We start from the raw sequence: 17,347 nt of genomic DNA, 5'->3' as shown, positions 1-17,347 counted from the left end.
CACTTAGACTATTAGGGATCTCCACTCCCGGTTGTCGGAGCCGTGGGGAGGGGGCGTGAGGTGGGGGGATCTGGCTGTACTGATGTAATGATAGCATAACAGCCATGTAAACTATTGGGTATCCCTGGCCCTGGTTGTGGGAGCTTGGGGAGCTCCAGGATGTAAGGATAACGTAAGTGTCATTTTAGATTCCTAGGCATCTCAGGGCTTGGCTGTGGGAGCTTTAGGGAGCCCCAATGTACAGGCGCTGTAAGGGTTGTCTGGGCTATAAGGATTCTCGGGTACTTGTTTTGGGAGCTTAGGGGAGGCCCTGGCTGGACAGATAATTTAAAGGTAATTTAGACTATTAGGTATCGTTGATGCTGGTGGTTGTAGCTAGGGGGAGGCCCAGGCTCTACATATATTGTAAGGGTCGTTTAGACTATTAGGTATCTGCCATGCTTGTTGTGGGAAGTTGTGTGTGTGGGGGGGGAAGCCCCTTCCTGTACAGATAATACAAAGTTCGTTAAAACTATTCGGTATCTCGGGTCCTGCTTGTCAGAGCTCGGGGGAGCCCTTGACTGTACAGATGACAGATGGGGTCCTTTAGACTACTAGGTATCTTCAGTGGGAGGTTGGAAGAGCCCCTGGCTGTACAGGTATCTTGAGTGTCATTTAGACGGTTGGGTATATTCCTGGTCCTGGCTGTGTGTGACCCTGGGATGTCCCTTGCTGGACAGATAAGGCAAGGCTCATTGAGGCTAAGAGTTATCTCTGGTCCCGGTTGTGGGAGCCTGGCGTGGGGCCTGCCTCTTCAAAGAACCTAAGGGTCCTTTGTAGTCTTGATTGGATCTCTCCAGTCCTGGCTGTAGGAGCTTGGGTTGGGAGGCTTTTGCCTATACAGATGATCTAAGGGTCACGTAGACTCTTAGCTATCTCAGGTCCAGGGTGTGAGACCTAGGGGAGGTGGGGTCCTTGCTTGTACAGACGATGTAAGGGTCACTTGGGGTTATTAGGTATCTCGGGTCCTGGTGTTTGGGAGCTTAGGGGAGCCCTCGGATGCGTAGATCACCCAAGGGTCATTTAGACTATTAGGTATCTGCAATCCTCGTTGCATGTGCTTGCGGAAGCCCCCTGGCTGTGCAAGTACTGCAAGGGTCACTGGGACTATTAGGTATCTCAGGTCCCTGGTTGGGGGAGCGCCTGGCTGTACGGATAGCTTAAGGGCCATTTAGGGTCATTGGGTATCTCTCGGGTCCTGGTAGTAGGAGCCTGGGGGAGCCCCTGATTGCACAGATACCATATGGGCCATTCAGACTATTCCATACCTCCGTTCCCGGTTGTGGGGACTCAGCGAGCTCCAGGCTGCAAGTGTCATTTAGATGACTATCCATCTCCGGGCCCGGCTTTAGGAGCTTGAATATGGCCTGGCCCATCAGCCAACGCAGAGCACCTGGCTCTTTTATCGCCTCCAGTTCCCAGATTTCTGGATGGAATGGCAGGCTTTACCCCTTTCCCACTGAAGAGGCAACTTTCCTTGCTTAACGTTCCTGGTTTCCCTGGAGGTCTGAGGGTGCAAGGACCTTCCTGCTCCCACAGGATGGAACACCATGGGAGAGGTTGTGGGAAGTTCCCCCAGATAAGGCAAAGTTTAGCAAGTAAGCTGATCCCAGAGGGGAAGTTCTCAATCACTGTGGAGGAATGCAAGTCCACGTGCAGCAAGTGGAAGATGCTGAACACACCCTGTCCTCAATGATTCCACGCAGCACACCACAACACAACACAGTGAGACAACCCACGCGGAAACGCAGGTGATGGATAACACACCTCTACACGGCAAGGGGCCGGGTTTTTTGTTTGAAGAGGTGTGAAATGCCAAGGCAGAGGGTGCAATTAGAGGACTCGTTCCCAGCAAGTCTGAAACCATTTCATGCTTCTTAAATGAAAAGATTCCAAGAAAAGTTTTCCCGTGGTATACATGAAGGAAATCAGAGGACAAGCGCCTTAACCATACCGGAGCCCTTCTGTATCTCTGCGGCGCACATACTACATGCACAAGAAATTTGAAACACAAAACACTCTCGGTTACTCCTATCCATACAAGGGATGAAACACATAAACCATGGCGAATTCAGCTGTAGTCGTGCTAAGGATCCAGTCTTCGTGTGACAGACAGATGACATTAGGTAGTAGGCCACATTTAATTGACGGACCTTGTAAAGTTTGTTTGAAAGGTACGTTTTCACAAACTCACGTCACGTCACTCACGTCTGTCTTACCGGGGCAGTTTAATGGCATCTACCAGTCTAGCCACTCTCGAGGCACAGACTTTCAAAGTATACAGAGCACAGTCACTTAGGAAGCTTAAGGTCGTTTCCATGGGCTCCAAGACAGAACAAATTTAAGAGCAGAATGTAAGGGGAGGACTGTGTCTTCTCCGGTCATCTCTCGGTGGAGATGACAAGGATGGACCATGCACTCTTTGGGCCTGCTAACTGGGGAAAGCATTGCTGAGGTATGAGAAGGCAGCCTACAGGCATCAATGCACTGCCGACTGGTAACTGTGGCGCTACCAAGGAAAACCTGCCACTACTACCCGAGGAGGGCTGGACCTTCCAACAGACATCTTTGCACTGCCGTCACACAAATCCTTGGGTTTATTTGGGTTTTAACAGAAAGCGGTGCCTTTGGCAACAGAAGAACCCAGGAAGACGGAGTGGCTGAAGCTGCAAACTGCACCACCAGCGGCTTCACCAGGCTGGTTTCCGCTCCCCTCACATGGGCTCTTGTTCCTCAAAGGATTATGAGAATAACAGGTCCAGGAGGGACTGTTGAGCAGCAGCAGCACTCTCTTGCTGGCGCTGTCAAGTACAAGGGCATATTAAACGGGTTTAAAGCAAATAGTGCCCGTCCACCCTCCTGTTGTATGGGAAAGACTCGGTACTCACGTTGACCATCAGCAGTTTCATTTCCAAGGTGTCCATGAGACGCCTCAGCTCTTCAGCCACGGAATTTCCCCGAGAGTCCCTCAGGAGCTCAAGTTTCTAAAGTGAAGAGACAGGTGCAGAAATCAGCCCCGGTCACCTTGGCTTACAAATGCGAAGAGCAACATTTATAAGGGAGCAAAGGAGGTAAAGGAGATGGTATGATCACCCCAAAACTAGCACACGCCATGTGCAACGTGAAGACCAAAATGCCCACCAAAGCTACACAGACACTGCCACTCCCCCAACGCCCTGGTACACATTCAAGTCAGGAGCTCTTAGGCATGGGGGCGGCCCAGGGCAAGGGTGCTTGCCTAACACGTGTGAGACGTTGGAACGCCTCACCCAGCACAGCAAGAAGAAAAGCAAGCAGAGACAAATGAAAGCAGACAACATGAGGCACGAGCCCATTTACCGCCATTCTTTGCCAGGCATAATACCCCGCCCTGTACTATGACCACTGCACCCGTGAAACTAAAACTCAAGGGCTCCAACCGCCCCCCCCACCCCCCACAGTGCCTTTTTCAGAAACAGCACACACCACATCTAAGCGGTTTTGTTAAATACAGTGGGGAGATGATGAAATTCTGCAGGACCTCTTCCACAGTCTGGTGACGCGGGGACCATAGAAAGAGGAACAACACCGAGACCTTAACGTTGGAATGGGCAGGCAGGTTTCCTGGCCACCGAGTTGTCAAAAGAATGACATTTCAGCAGGAACAGACACTGGCAGTGCAGGCTGTCCGAAGGGACAATCAGAAGAGAGCTAGGGTTGAATCCCTTCCACTCAGTTGTTTTGGGTCATCTTAATTACTCTGGATGATCAAGGTTTTAGCAGCAACTTGAACAAGCCAATTCACATCAAGTAAGTCTGAACAAAACCACAGAATGCTGCATCTAATTCTTTTGTCAATAGCTATGCGCCTTGCAGACAGCATGGGTGAACCTGCTTAGGAGGAACTTACGAAGCCGGGTCTATTACAGAGGGTAACTCTCGATTCACAATCTCCCAGTCTCCCGCTTACTTTTCCCACTGGGTACCACATCTGGGAGCGGTCTTACAACCACAACTGGCCTCAAGGCTGAGGGGTCAGTAGAGACTGCCCCGTTCTTCCTGTGAGAACGTCAGCATTATCTCCTCACAGCGACCTTCAGTGTTGTTTTCCCGTGCCTCAGGTGTGTAGGAATTGAACTGGTGAATGAAGTCAAGCGTCCTGCAGCACTGACTGCAGGCCCTCTGCAGCCTACCCTGTGTTTATGACTTACGCCCTGCCACAGTTTCTTATTTCTCCTCTTTAATTTCTCAGTCCTCGCTCCCTGATCGAGGGTCTGTTCGGTACTGTCAGAGCGGGCTCTGGCAGGGAAGACAGCTTCGGCAGACAAGGAACGGGCTCCAAGAGCATAAAGAGCCAGCTTGAGCTTCCCAGCACACGTATTAAAAGCCAGGCCTGCACCTGGGAGACATCGAATTGACCCGCAGCACTGGGTGGGGCACGGCAGGCAGATCCTTGGGGACCTGGAGAACAGCCAGGCAAGCCATAGTGGCGAGATCCAGGACCACTGAGCCATCCTGTCTCAAAAAGATACGATGGAGTACAGGCCTTTAATCCCAGCACTCGGAGGGCTGAGGCAGGCAGGCGGATCTCTGTGAGTCTGAGTCCAGCCCTGGTCTACCTAGTGAGTCCCAGGGGAGCCAGGACTACAGAGAGAGAGAGAGAGAGAGAGAGAGAGAGAGAGAGAGAGAGAGAGAGAGAGAGAGAGAGAGAGAGAGAGAGAGAGAGAGGAGAGAGAGAAAGCGCGAGCGAGCGCGAGAGCGAGAGAGGAGAAATAAAAAAGATAAAAGATATGATGAAGAGTGACTGAAGGTAGCCAGAGCTGACTTGTGGCCAGCACACATGCGTGCACATTTAAACATGCGCTGTGAGACAAGATGAGGCGATCTGAAAAGCACTGATGCCTTATACAATACGAACAACCCTGGATGAGGTTACCAAGGCAGCAGTTGCTGCTTCTAATGAGTCTCCTAACCACGAGTGAATCCTAAAACTAAAGACCCATTTTGTACATAGGTTTACAGGGAACATGGAACACGAGGATAATGCTGGAAGGTGTTTACAGGCGACTTTCCAAAGGCATCAGCCAAAGCACAGAAAGAATGCCAGAATATTCCATGTCTCCCCCTCCCGCCCCGTGTACAGGTTGCTTTGTCAGAATGTACAACAGACCTCCAAGTATTGCTCGCACAGTGATTTAAATTCCTCCATTCTCTCCTTCTGAAGGGTCAGGGATTGGTGAACCAACTTCCGTTGCTCCATAAACATAGTCTGCAAACACAGACAGCAAAAGGTGTAAAAAGCAATTCAGGAGGAAACAGAAAGCTTACGGAGACTCAATTCTGTATTCTATTTCTGCAAAAGAGACGGAATGAAACAACTGTCTTAGTTTTCCAGTTAACAACATGGCCGGATGCACATGAGACACCTGACGCTACAAAACAAGCTTAGTAACGGGAAGACCACTCATTGGACGGGAAGGGTCCCCACCTAACAGTATTCTAAACATTCCTGTGAGTTCCGGAAGACTTGAAAACTCGGCCATCAGGGGCCTCCGGATCTGGTGAACTCTCTGTATGTACAGAATTAACCTCCAGCGTCCCCCTCTTTTGTCACTCCAGCACACAGGAGCCCACTCCGTTTACTCCTTTCCAGCAAGAGTAGAGCCAACAGTAAGATGCTTAACAGGGATCGAGTCTATAAGACTTGCTTCAGATACTGTTCTGGACCAATATAGGAAGACACATCGAGGGGAACCTTTTGAACCAATTCTGTGAGATAGGGGCTTTTTAAGTATCTCTCCTTCCACACCTGGGAAACTGGGGCCCTACACTGTTTTCCCGAGTCGGCACACCTAGCAAGGGGCTGGGCGGTGTGACTGCGCTGCAATAGGTGGCATTTCAGAGGCCACGCTTCTGACCACCTGGCTGGACGGTGCCTCCAATCCCCCTCGGGATCCCGGCCTCTGCTTCTCCACTTTGGGAAGCCAGAATCTTCAGGAGGGCTGCCCCATCCATGGCCAGGAAGAGGGAGCCCTCATGGACAGCACCGTTCAGAGTCCATTGGCTGCGCTCCCCCACCCCGGCACCCCCCTAAACCTCACTCCCATCTCCAGTTTATAGGCGAGTCAGTCGTCATCACACCTCCTTCTCCATCATGGCCTGAAGCCTTTCCCCTCTTCTCCTCGGGGACTGGGCTGGTCTGACCTGCAATGCAGCCTCTGAAAGCTGAGTGTCCACCTGCTCTGCCACAGCCACACTGACTGCTCCCAGGCTGCATCCCAGATCACTGTGTGAGAAGGCTGTGTTGGGCCTGCTGCTCCTGGGTGTCCACACATGTTAGATCATGAAGGGCTCCCCCCTCAGCATACACTCCCATACCTTCTCCTGCACTCTCTCCAGGCAGTGACTGCTCAGACCGCCGACTACACACACACACACACACACACACACACACACACACACACACACACACACACACACTCCACCCCCACGCTGGCTCCTCACTCAGTCATCTCTCCGCAGAAAAAGGAGCAAGTCTCTCTCCTCACCACAGACAACACCCTGCTTGTCTCCCTGAGCTCATGTCCTGTCTCTTTCCATCCTGACTTGGCGATGCTGACACAAGGGACTCCTTCCCAGCTAAGCCTGATACTCACAGCGAGATTTTCTGCCTGCTTCTTGACTTGATGTGCATCCTCGGTTAACTTCCTATTCAAACTCAGGATCTGAAGAGAATAGTCTTCATAAAGTTTCTGCCTATAAAAGACAACAGTGTGTGTGGTACTCCTGCACAGCATGAGGAAATTGCCCTGAAAGCCCGATTGACTTGCCCTCGCTAACTCTACGGATGGACAGATGGGGAAAAGTTCCTCTGTGGTTTTCCCCCCTTTAACATTCTGACAGGAAAAAGGGAAATGAGGTTGATTCTGTGGTCTTTCACTACCAGCATCTGCTCCTCCTTGGTCGAGAGAGAAGTCCCTTCGCAGCTCCTAGGGCCAGAAAACTCTGGGAGAATTACAGTCGGTATTGCGCTAGTATCCCACAAGCATCCCTCTTCCTGACAAGCACAGCTTCTCCCTTACTTTCTCCTTCTGGAGAGTTGCTCTGATGGGGATGCACAGCCACTACCATCAGATAATCCTTCAGAGGCCTCCCCAGTCTTCCTTGCGTTCACGCCAGTGAGGATTTCCTTACTGAAGTGTGGCGAACACCGCTCTTGAATTCTGAACAACATCGCAGGTGAGAGGGAATTTCACTTCCTATCGCACTGAACTGCCGATCCACTGAGGGGTCAATGCTTTGAGGCTTCCAAGCTCACTGCACCCAGCATCTGCATGCGGCGCACCAATCTCCCTTACTGCTACACGGATTCAGATGCGGTGTGCCCAGACACCTTATTTCGTCCTTAGGAAACACAGCTGACATCAGTTACCACGATTTGAGGGTATCAGACAGAAGGAAGTCTATTCTATAGAAAAACCAAGACGAACACACTCTGCAACAGAGCCAGTGGGCCTCATGGCTGGTCCTCGACCTCTTGCCATCCTCCTTACTAACCAACCGTCAACGGGCCTAGGATCAAAGCACCAAGAAGCCACAACCTTACCTTTGCTCACACTGGAGTTTTAGAACATCCTCCACCTTCTGCTCCATGGCTTGGAAAGACGTGGTGAGGATGGCTCTGAATCCTTCTCTGTTTCCCTGAAGAAAGTTCTGAATGGGCCCTGTATTAAAATGCAATCTCGTAAGCCTTCCCATAACGCTACCTCGGTGGTGCTGGAGAGACGCTTGTCATCAATGCATGGAAATGCTGCGTCAATGGAAAGACTGTCTGCCTCCTCTCCTTCAGCCAGGGATTCCAGCAGCCTATGACCTTAATGTGAAATGGGACAGTCGCACTTTAGTGTCTGTGTATTCCACAGAAAATAGCATGGAGGGGACGTAGCAAAAAGTGTATCAAGTCACCGGGTAGCTTCTTTACCAGACCCCGGCTACAAAGTGTAACCTTAACCAACGCACTAGGCACACTTCAGCTCAAGGATACGTTCAGAGGGACTCCAGGGCCACTTTACGCAAAAACACAAAAGCAGTCCATTAACAGAAATCTCCAAAGGCTCACAGATGAGTAATTAATGCCAGCGAGACAAAAGTGCCCCTATCATTGTAGCCATCGAGGCTTTTAGACAGACCGGATGAGGTAGAGATCCTGGATCATTGAAAGGGGGAGAAACCCCTCACTCTTCTGTGGGAAGGTCTGTGGTGACTGGGGATGCAACCTGGAGTCTTGAGCACAGTAGGCAGGAGCTCTCGCACCCAGCCCCACCCCTAGCCCGAGTCCTGAAGAGTGTCTACATGGAACTCTCCCTCAGAAAATTCTGCAGCTCTCCCAGCCTGTCCTCAGTTTGCAATTCCTTCATTGGTTCACTTGACTAACGTCTGAACCCCACTTCACGCGGGACTCAGTCTGATCATACAATGGTCACAGGCTACCAGTGCTGACTTCAGCTTTCCACTTTGTGTGCTGTTTCTTGCACATGAAACAGTGGGCAGCCACTTAAAAGGGCTTGGCACTCACAACCTGCCTCCCTCCGCCCCCCCACACACAAAAGAACTGGTCTAGTGTACAAATCAGTGAAGCAAAAATGTGGTATTAAAAACAGATGCGGCCCTCGGGTGGATAAACCCCTGGAAGACACATCAGCTCATCTGAGGTGTAAATATCTCACAGCGAGGCAGTAAGAGTCTTTATACTGCAGGCGCTGTGTTCTTCCAACTGAAAACGGAGGTGAAGTAGAGAGTTGGCAATGTGAGGAACACAACTCTGACACTGCGTGTGTGAGAACAAGGCACCCAACACACGTCTCTTTTCTGCCAAGTAATAACTTGTTCGCCTTTCACTTCTTTGGGTCAAACCGTTTCCTCAAATTCCTAGTGTCCCTCTCCTAGAACATACCTTCAAATTCTTCAAATAAATCCTGTATTTCCTTCCTGCAAAAAGAAAAAATGGCATTAACTTTTTACTTCAGTCTGTACAGAAGGCCACTTTTGTTGTGTGAGTGGAGGAAGTAGAGTGGGCCATGCGGCCTACACTCAGTTCACGGTTCTAGAGTGGACACCGACTTTTCTAGATCTCTTTGCCTGCAAGGGAAGGGCATGTGCGCACGTGTGACGCCATCAGAGTTAGAAGTGGGGTGTCCTCCTCTACCCGTCTCTACAAGGTCTCTGACAGGACTTGTCGCCTGCTGCGGGCGTGGGATTATCATGTTGTACCACACTGAACATCTGAGCGGCTGACTGCAGGGTGAGTGTTTTGGGGCCTTTGAGCTCCACGGGCCCAGCACGCTCATGGCATGCACACAGCTCACTTACTGCTGCGTCCCTTTCTTTCTTTCCTCACGTCTCAGTTTCTCCTGTTGGGCTGCCTGGCGGTGAGGAAGCACCTGCAACCCTCCTGCCTCTGCCACCCCTCACGCCCTGGGCCTGAAAGGTGTGCATGGGTCCTGCGGGTATGAACTCAGGGTCTGGTTCCTGTACACCCAGCACTCTTCCACTGAGCCATCTCCCCAGCCTGACTCTTCTAAATGTAGTTTATGAATGGGTTTGGTGTTGGTGTTTTGTTTTTGTTTTTGAAGTATCACCTGGCCTGTTGCCCTTCTGTTCCCGAAGAAGGAAAGTTCTCCCTACTGACATCAAGGGCTTCTTCATTGGCTGTATTAAAGACAAAGGGGAAGATATTGTCAGACAAAGTGTGCCGTTCTCATCATCCCCTACAGGAAACAGCTTCACCAAGGGGTTTCTAGAACCCATAGCTACCAACGGCTACTGCCACTTTTTTAAAGAAATCATGCACACAAACAATCCCCACACTCGCATAGACGTACTCACTCATACACATACACACACACACACACACACTGCACGCCTCTAAAGGCCCTGACCCTGGGAGCAGCTTGTGCAGGCACCAGTACACACCTTCCAGACAGTCCCTGGGACCCATGTGCTCCAAGAGAGGCATGTTGACTAGAAAGAGCCGCCTCGTGAGCCTTGCAGGGTTCCTGTGGAGTGGGGATGTCAGGTAGGGGAACCTAAATCCACAAACAAGCTTGAGCAAACCTTATCAGCATCTGGAAGCTCCTGCTTTTCCGACAAACGTCCATGCAACACATCCACTCAGTGTTCCACCTTGCGAGAGATTTAGGAGGTCCCCTGGGGTGGATGCAGCCCTACAGGAGCCCATCTGTTTCTGTGTTGTTTCGTTACCTGGAGCGACTGCATCTGGGTTCTGGGTGTCATCTGATGGGAGATTTGGATTCTGCCTTGAGCCCATGCCGGCGCTGTCAGTGTCCATCCTGGCCAGAATCTGGATGCCTGGAACTTCAGACGCTGGGAGGGATTACAGGATAGCAATGGGAACAGGGACCAGGACCCCACAGGGTGTGGGCAACAGTCTTGGCATTGTACAGGAGCAGTGAGAGGGCAAGAAGATGTCACCAGTGTCCTTGCCTGCCGTCCCATTTCCCTGTCTGAACCCAGAGCTCCCCAACTCACCTACCACCCAAGGTCAGTACCCTCTGCTGCTTTCCCAACCCTCGCATGGGGAAATCCTGGGCCATGTGCCCATAAAAGGAGGCACCTAATGCTGGAGTCTCACTGGGGCCTACTCAGTCAGCGGGGCCACATCCCCCAGCCCAGAAGCTGTCCCACTTACCCTTCCCAACCCCTGCAGCCCGCATGACCTGTCCCTGGCCTCTGGCCTCGCCTTCTGGGGCCTCCTTGTCCAGCCCCATTTGGAAGTGAAGCCCCTGGTGTCACCCCACAGGTGTGCCTTGGGCATGCCTCTTTGTGATCCTGCTTCCCTAACTCGTGAGGTGAGCTAAGGCTCCTCTCTGATCCCTGTCCCAACTGGCCAGCAATAGAACAGAGTTCCCAGTAGCCAATCAACCCCCACCGCCCCTGCCCCCCAGGCCAGGATACCCTCCTGCCCCAGGAGCCTCCTTCTTCTCAGAGGATGGTCAGCCATACCCATCTAGGCCCCACCTCCCAGTGCGCCTCTCTCTGAAAGGCTGGAAAGGCAGAGACTCCCAGGATGAAGTGGCCTGAACTGGCACCTGTGGGGTTTGGATGTAGAAGCCGCTGGTTGGTGAAGGGGCCCATCCATGCCCCATCCCAGTCACACGGGTGGGGGGGGGAAGGGGGAATTTCTGCTGAGGCAAGGCCCATGGCTGCACATAAAGCAGGGCCCAGGTGGCCGCTGAGGAGCATAGGTGGAAATTCATCCGTTCCTCTTCTACACGCCACGCTCACACTCGGCTCTTCAATCCTGCCACCCTCTGGACCCCTGTCCCCCACTGCCCACGGTGGTCACTACCAGGTGGAAGAGAGTCTTCCAAACGTCACAACACAGATAAACCTGGACCCTTTCGCCTCAAGATCCCACTCTCATCCACAAAGGGCTGTGGATCCAGGCTGACCCTGCTTTCTCACCACCAGGGGCTCTAGACTCAAACTGCTGACACCCTGTCCCTCACCCAGGTGACCACACTTCCAGGGCACTTGTTCTGAGAGGCCGCACCTCCAGGACTGGATCTCTGATTAGCAAGGACACCACTATGCTGGCATGCCTGAGGCTGCCTAAAGACACTCCCAAAGGGGTGAGGCCTGTCCATCAGCCACCCATTCCCAACTTGAGCCATGCTGCCTTTGCGTGCGCTTGTGCCAAGTGCCCAGAGATCCACTTTCCCTTGAGACCAGCCAGCCTGTCAAGGTCCTGCCTAGGGACCCATCACAGGGAGACGCAGGCGTCTCGTCAGGACCCCGCGGCTTCAAACACACGCGCCGGCATGCGCTCCTGCACACACACATATGCGCACCTGTCCAGAAAAGGACACACGCACACGGACGACATACGGACACGCACAGGGACACACACATGGACACACACGGACACACCCACACACACACACACAAAAACAAAAACCGAACCAAACGAAAAAAAAAAAACCCCAGGGGGTGCTACAGATGTGTAAAGCCGCCAATCCCTCTCCCAGCCCACCGACAGCCCCACCCACTCTTCTAGGGCCCTGCTGCCCTCATCTCCCTCTTTTAAAAAAACTCTTGGCCCTGGTGCTTCGCCCATCCCGGAATCAATCAAAGCTCGCGAAGTCACCTCAGGGGCTCTCCTGGACCCTCTCACTTGGTGATCCCACAGTCCTGCCACAGGGCCTTTAGTCTTTACTGATGCCTCTCAGCCTCCTCTGGAGCCGCACCCCAGGGAGTCCACCAGGAGCAGTCACCCACCTAGGCCCCTCAGCTCCCCCAGAGAGCCACCATCCCCTCAGAGGCCAATCCTGCCTAGTGTAGGCCCACATTCCAATACAACGCTCTCTGATTGGCTGAGTAACGTTCGCGCATGCGCACTCCATACCAGCGCCCTGTGCCTGCATCATGGGCCCCTGCCTGCCTCCTCCTGAGGTTACACTTGCTTTCCTGACAGAGGATGGCCCATGGCTTCGTTTCGCTGGGTCAGCCAGAGGCACAGGCGGTTATGCCCAACTCCTTATGTGTGTATCTCTGACTGGCTGGAACAGGAAGAAGCAGGAATGTGTGCCAGGGTCCCTGGGGCGTGGGCGGTGGGGTTGTCCCATGTGCAGTCCAACGGGTCACACGTGCTAGGCTGCTATATTATGCGCGCGCGCAAAGAGAGCTGGGCAGATACTGGAGCAAGAGGCCGACCTGTGGGTCCCACCAGCCCACTTGGGCACAGCCTTTGCGCATTAAGTGAAGGGTCCACTGTTCTTTTCTCTCCACGGGGAGCTCCTGGTGCGGGCCGGCCCCGAGGCTCTGTCTGGAGGTCTCAGGTGTTCGTTCGGGCTGGCCCTTAACAGTACTCAGATGCTGGGGAAGACGGTGGACACCACGAGTCCCTGACGCTACCACGCTGTCAGGCTGGGACACCCCAGGCCACCTGTTTCTCGAGCCTCTTCTCTGACCGACACTCCAGGGCACCTAGTCCAGTCTGCAGCTAAAGCCAGACTCAGGCACATTACCCTGTCGCAGGCCCCCTCGGGTCCGTCGCCTTGGGATCCCTGCCATCATCCCCCAAGGGCTGTGGTCCAAGCATTACTCTTCCTGACTCTCCCTACCCAGGAGATGCCCTTTTCCCTCACTTGCTCACCTAGGGGACCCTAACCCACCACACTATTGGGAGCCTCTTTCCCTTTAGAGATCAGTCACAGCTCCTTAGTTTAGGACCAGCCATTTCAAGGTCAGTGTTCCCAACCCCAGACCCCAACGCACTTGTGGTGTTTGCTGGAAGGGAATGGTCCCATGCGAGGCAGGCTCCGCAAGGCAGTGGCTCATCCATGCTTGCTCGCATGCATGACCTAAGGCCGAAAGGCAAGCCTCACAATCCACTCTCTCTTCCCCAGGGGCTGTGGATACAGACCACTTCTGACTTGCCACTGCTGGAACCTCGCCTCGGAGTTCCTTAATATTCAGTCCAGCACCTTTGCCACCCTTACGGAACAGGGAACCCTCGGAAATTTCTACTTTTAGAGGGACGATGTTCATACCCATTTAAAGTCTGCCTTCTCGAGTATAAATTTGTGCTGGTGAAATCACCCCCCTTCCTGGGGGGAGACCATTCGATTCAGGTCTTGTACCAGGCAGCCTTAGTTAAGGTGTGTAGGTTGCTGCAATGCAATGTCATAACCAAGGCAGCAGTGGAGAAGAGTTCACTTGGGGCTTAAGGTTCCAGGGGTTTAGTGTCCACAGTGGCAGGGAAAGAGGGTGACAGACATGGCAACTGCAGCTGGAAGCTGGACCTGAGGGCTCCCCTCTCAAACTGGAAACAGGAAGTCAAGAGAAAAAACTCCACATGGAATGAGTCCTTTCAGGCCTCAGGACCTCCTTCCTCCAGCGAGGACTAATCTCCTAAACTTCCCCAAACGGCCACAGTTTGATTTCATGGTGGAAAGTAAAGAAAAGGAGCAGGAACCAGAGCAAAGTCTGACCTGACCAGAGAACCCTCACAGCACACGTCAGCCCAGCATGAGGGTGCAGCTGGTCAGATTTCTTCTGGGAATGGCTGAGAAGTTTCTTGTGTGAGAGGAAACTTATGCAGCTGTTGGGGGACCATGTGGATTAGACGTTCCTGAGAAACGTATGATCTCCTCTTCCTGGGACAGTTTCCCCAAACCAGGCAGTCCAGGCTGACGCCCTGCCTGCCCCAGCCCGATGGATGCGATGGAACCTATCTCCAGAGTGGCAAAGGCAGGTCTTGGGGAACTTCCTGTTTTCCGCAGTCAGGGCATTCTAACATCCAGGAACAGGAACAGATGGACCAAGCATTCAAATGCCACAGAGTATGGGGCACATCTCCTACAAACCAGCACACTGGTGAAGCTGTGGTGGAGATGCCCCAAACTGGCCCCACGCTAAAACCAATGCAGTTCCCAGAGTCCAGGGAGTTCCTGTGAACTGAGCTCACCCCCAAAGCAACCGGGGCCACTGAAGAGGTGGGGTAAAACTGCCGCAACATGCATGCTTCTGTACTTGGACCTGCTGCTGCTCGCTGGCCCCTGCTCTCCCATCTAATAGAAGGCTACTGAACGGGATGTCGAGGGCCAGTGCCATAAAGCAACTATTGCATGATGTAGTTCTCCTGTTCCCTGGGGGGTCTCTTAGCCATCAGCCCGTGAGGGCCAGGGGGTGGGGGGGGCCAGGTGGTGGGGAGAACAGAATGCAAGTCCCAGAGCTCTTAAGGCCTTAAGCCCGATGGAGAATGACCACTGAGGCAAGTGCTTCAGGAAGCTAGTTCAACTTTATTCAGGGAGAAGAAAGGCTATTCAGTCCATGGGGAATTGATTGAAGGGAGGGGGGGCGTGTCAGTGCTTCCGGCATAGGTGTACATGATGGGTTGAAATTAGGCACTTTAAGGATGCTCGTTTGCAGTTGGCAGCAAGCTCCTGTCCTATAATGGGGGAACACTATACCTAATTATCCCACAAGCTAGGGGACAGGAGAGCTGGCAGGGAGCTGTGTCAAGGCCCATATATGAAATGTGGTCAGGGGCACCTACGTCTAAAGACACTCTCCAGGTGTGGTGAGGCAGAGAGCAGGGGGCCCTGCTGCGGAGAGGGAGGCCTGCACCTAACACCAAGCTCAGAGTGCCTATCCTGACTGGGAGGACTGCCATCTCAGACAGCAGGGCACTTCCAACAGAGTGATGCAGCTGTGGCCCACCAGAGACATACATTTTCCTCTCCCCAGCTGAAAACGGCTCGATGGCACAGTTTCCAGGAAACCCCGACGCCAAAGCAGGAGCAAGCCTTTGAGCCAGACTGGTCATTTGTGCACGTGTATGGGGGGCCCTGGAGGCACAAGGGCAAGCATGGCTGGTCCACCAGGCCTCCACGCGTCCTGTGAGACGTCAGCCATTTCTCTCCTAACAAACAGACTTAATGGCTCTGTGTCTGCTTCCTCCTGTAGCCTCCTTTACACAGAGCACCTTTTGGTACTTCCTGTTAGAAAAGCATCCATGGCAGGTGAGCGGCCTGGGACTCCTGAAGTGTTTAAAGAATCCACCATGGCTAGTCCTGCATTCCTCCCACTTGCTGCACTCGCTCTCCATTCCTCTTTCGCTTTCCCAAGAAGCACCAGACTGGAAACGTGGACCTGCGCTAGGGAGGAGCAGTCACGTTGCTTCCTGTGTGAGGACTGAACGAAGCCGTGGAGGCCATGTGGTCTTCTTGTCTCCCAACCCTCACCCCATCCGCACCCCACCCGGACCTGCTTTGGGCCTTGGTTTTTCTTATTTATTTTTTTAACAAAAGGAAATTGGTGGCCAACTTACTTTTGTAGTTCCTGAACACATAGGGGTGGGATATTGGAAGGGAAGTTGAGGCCTAAACACCCCAAATAAAGTAGAGTTTTTAAGAAGAGCACTAAGCCTGGCGGTGGGAGCTCATGCCTTTAATCCCAGGACTCAGGAGGCAGAGGCAGGAGGATCACAGTGAGTTCAAGGCCAGCCTGGTCTGCAAGCGAGTCCAGGACAACCAAGGCGATTACACAGAGAAACCCTGACTCGAAAATAAAATAAAATAATAAAATAATGAAATTATGAATAAATGAATAAATAAAAGAGAGCACTAAAGTACAGGTACAGCAGAACCGAGACCTACTGGGTAGGGTTTGAGCTTGTAGTGGGGCTCTGTCATTTTCCAAAGACATGCAGACTCATCTCAGCGCTGTATCCAACACTGGCTGAAAGACACCTGCCTATACCTTTGCCTTGTCCACGCATATCTGAGTAGGCGTTTATGGCTTTGGTATTTTGGATGGGTGTTTACAGGAGCATCTTTTGTAGTGTGCTTTATTCATGTTTATTACTCAGCCTAGATGTACACCTAACTCTGAATTAAGATTTATTGTTTCTTTTCCAGTGCCTATTTCTCAAAGGTTGAAAACTTTTTGTACAATCCATTTCAAGTCGTCTCATAATATACTTGTAATTTTCCCATTTTTGTATTTGTATAGCATACTGTTAAATAGAAAACTTGTCTCATAACACTGATTGTCATGATTTTTCATACTCCCCATTTTCATATTTTCCTATGACCGACGCATCTCTTCTTGTTTTTTTAAATTTAATTAAAATTTGAAGTTATCATTTTACAAATAAATGACATCTGCGGTGTTATGTGAGCATAGTGTATATCCAGCCACCATCTGCAAACCTTCACTTCATCCCAAATTTGCTATCTTCCAATGAGCGCTGTTCCTAAAAGTCTCTCTTCGGGTTTCAGGTCCCTGTGTGTGTGTGTGTGTGTGTGTGTGTGTGTGTGTGTGTGTGTGTGTGTGTGTGTGTGTGTGTGTTTTCACACATGAAAGGTAACAGGCTTTACTTGGTTTTCTGTATCAGCTTGTTTTCTCTCTCAATGCCTTACAGCTGCCTCCATGTGACTACAAATGGCAGAATTTCATTTTTATAGACTGCTGAAGCTTTCAAATAGTGTGTGCTTTTATTTTTATTTTTTAAATTTTCATTAGATGTCCACTTATGCTGCCTGTTTATGTTTTTCTATATCTGCCGTACTAGGATGGTCTGATGAAATTCTTAATCTCCATTTTGGCTCAGGAGGGCATGACAGTGTGGTGAGATCACAGGGAAGTGGGCAGCTAGAAGAGGTAGTGTCAGTGCTGAGAGGGATGGGACAGTGCAGAGCTACTCCAAGATGTGACCCCAGCTGAAGTTGGGAGGGGTGTCCACGCTCAGCACACGCAGCTGCCGCTGTTTGGAGCAAGAAGTAGGCTGTAGCTGTGACCTCCT

At 51.9% G+C, this 17,347-nt stretch overlaps 1 protein-coding gene across 3 annotated transcripts; it reads right to left on the bottom strand.

Moving 5' to 3' along the window:
- Positions 1 to 2,618: 2,618 nt before the first annotated feature.
- On the bottom strand, positions 2,619 to 12,326 carry LOC311602504 (X-linked lymphocyte-regulated protein 3A-like). Of its 3 annotated transcripts, none has more exons than XM_084790689.1 (9): positions 12,185 to 12,326; positions 10,279 to 10,392; positions 9,657 to 9,726; positions 8,972 to 9,006; positions 7,625 to 7,742; positions 6,675 to 6,774; positions 5,189 to 5,287; positions 2,928 to 3,023; positions 2,619 to 2,840 (listed from the first exon to the last, which is right to left on the bottom strand). In XM_084790689.1, the coding sequence occupies exons 2-9, from the start codon at positions 10,364 to 10,366 to the stop codon at positions 2,781 to 2,783; spliced, it is 666 nt and encodes a 221-aa protein (XP_084646815.1). In that variant the 5' UTR covers positions 10,367 to 10,392; positions 12,185 to 12,326; the 3' UTR covers positions 2,619 to 2,780. The 3 variants fall into 3 exon arrangements, with proteins under 3 accessions (XP_084646815.1, XP_084646816.1, XP_084646817.1); XM_084790690.1 differs by lacking the exon at positions 12,185 to 12,326 and adding an exon at positions 11,056 to 11,111; XM_084790691.1 differs by lacking the exons at positions 8,972 to 9,006; positions 9,657 to 9,726.
- Positions 12,327 to 17,347: the final 5,021 nt, after the last annotated feature.

This window comes from Acomys minous (assembly GCF_964271855.1).
Source record: "Acomys minous genome assembly, chromosome: 7".
Taxonomy (NCBI): Eukaryota; Metazoa; Chordata; class Mammalia; order Rodentia; family Muridae; genus Acomys; species Acomys minous.
The sequence above is the reverse complement of the archived record's forward strand: the minus strand, read 5'-3'. Positions and strand labels throughout refer to the sequence as shown.

Excerpts from the sequence above, each read along its gene's own strand:
- LOC311602504 (XM_084790689.1), bottom strand. The coding sequence starts at position 10,366 with ATGGACACTGACAGCGCCGGCATGGGCTCAAGGCAGAATCCAAATCTC. Across the intron at positions 9,727-10,278 it reads CCCAGATGCAGTCGCTCCAG|CCAATGAAGAAGCCCTTGAT; the intron begins GTAACGAAACAA and ends TCTTTAATACAG. Across the intron at positions 3,024-5,188 it reads TGTGCGAGCAATACTTGGAG|AAACTTGAGCTCCTGAGGGA; the intron begins GTCTGTTGTACA and ends TCTTCACTTTAG.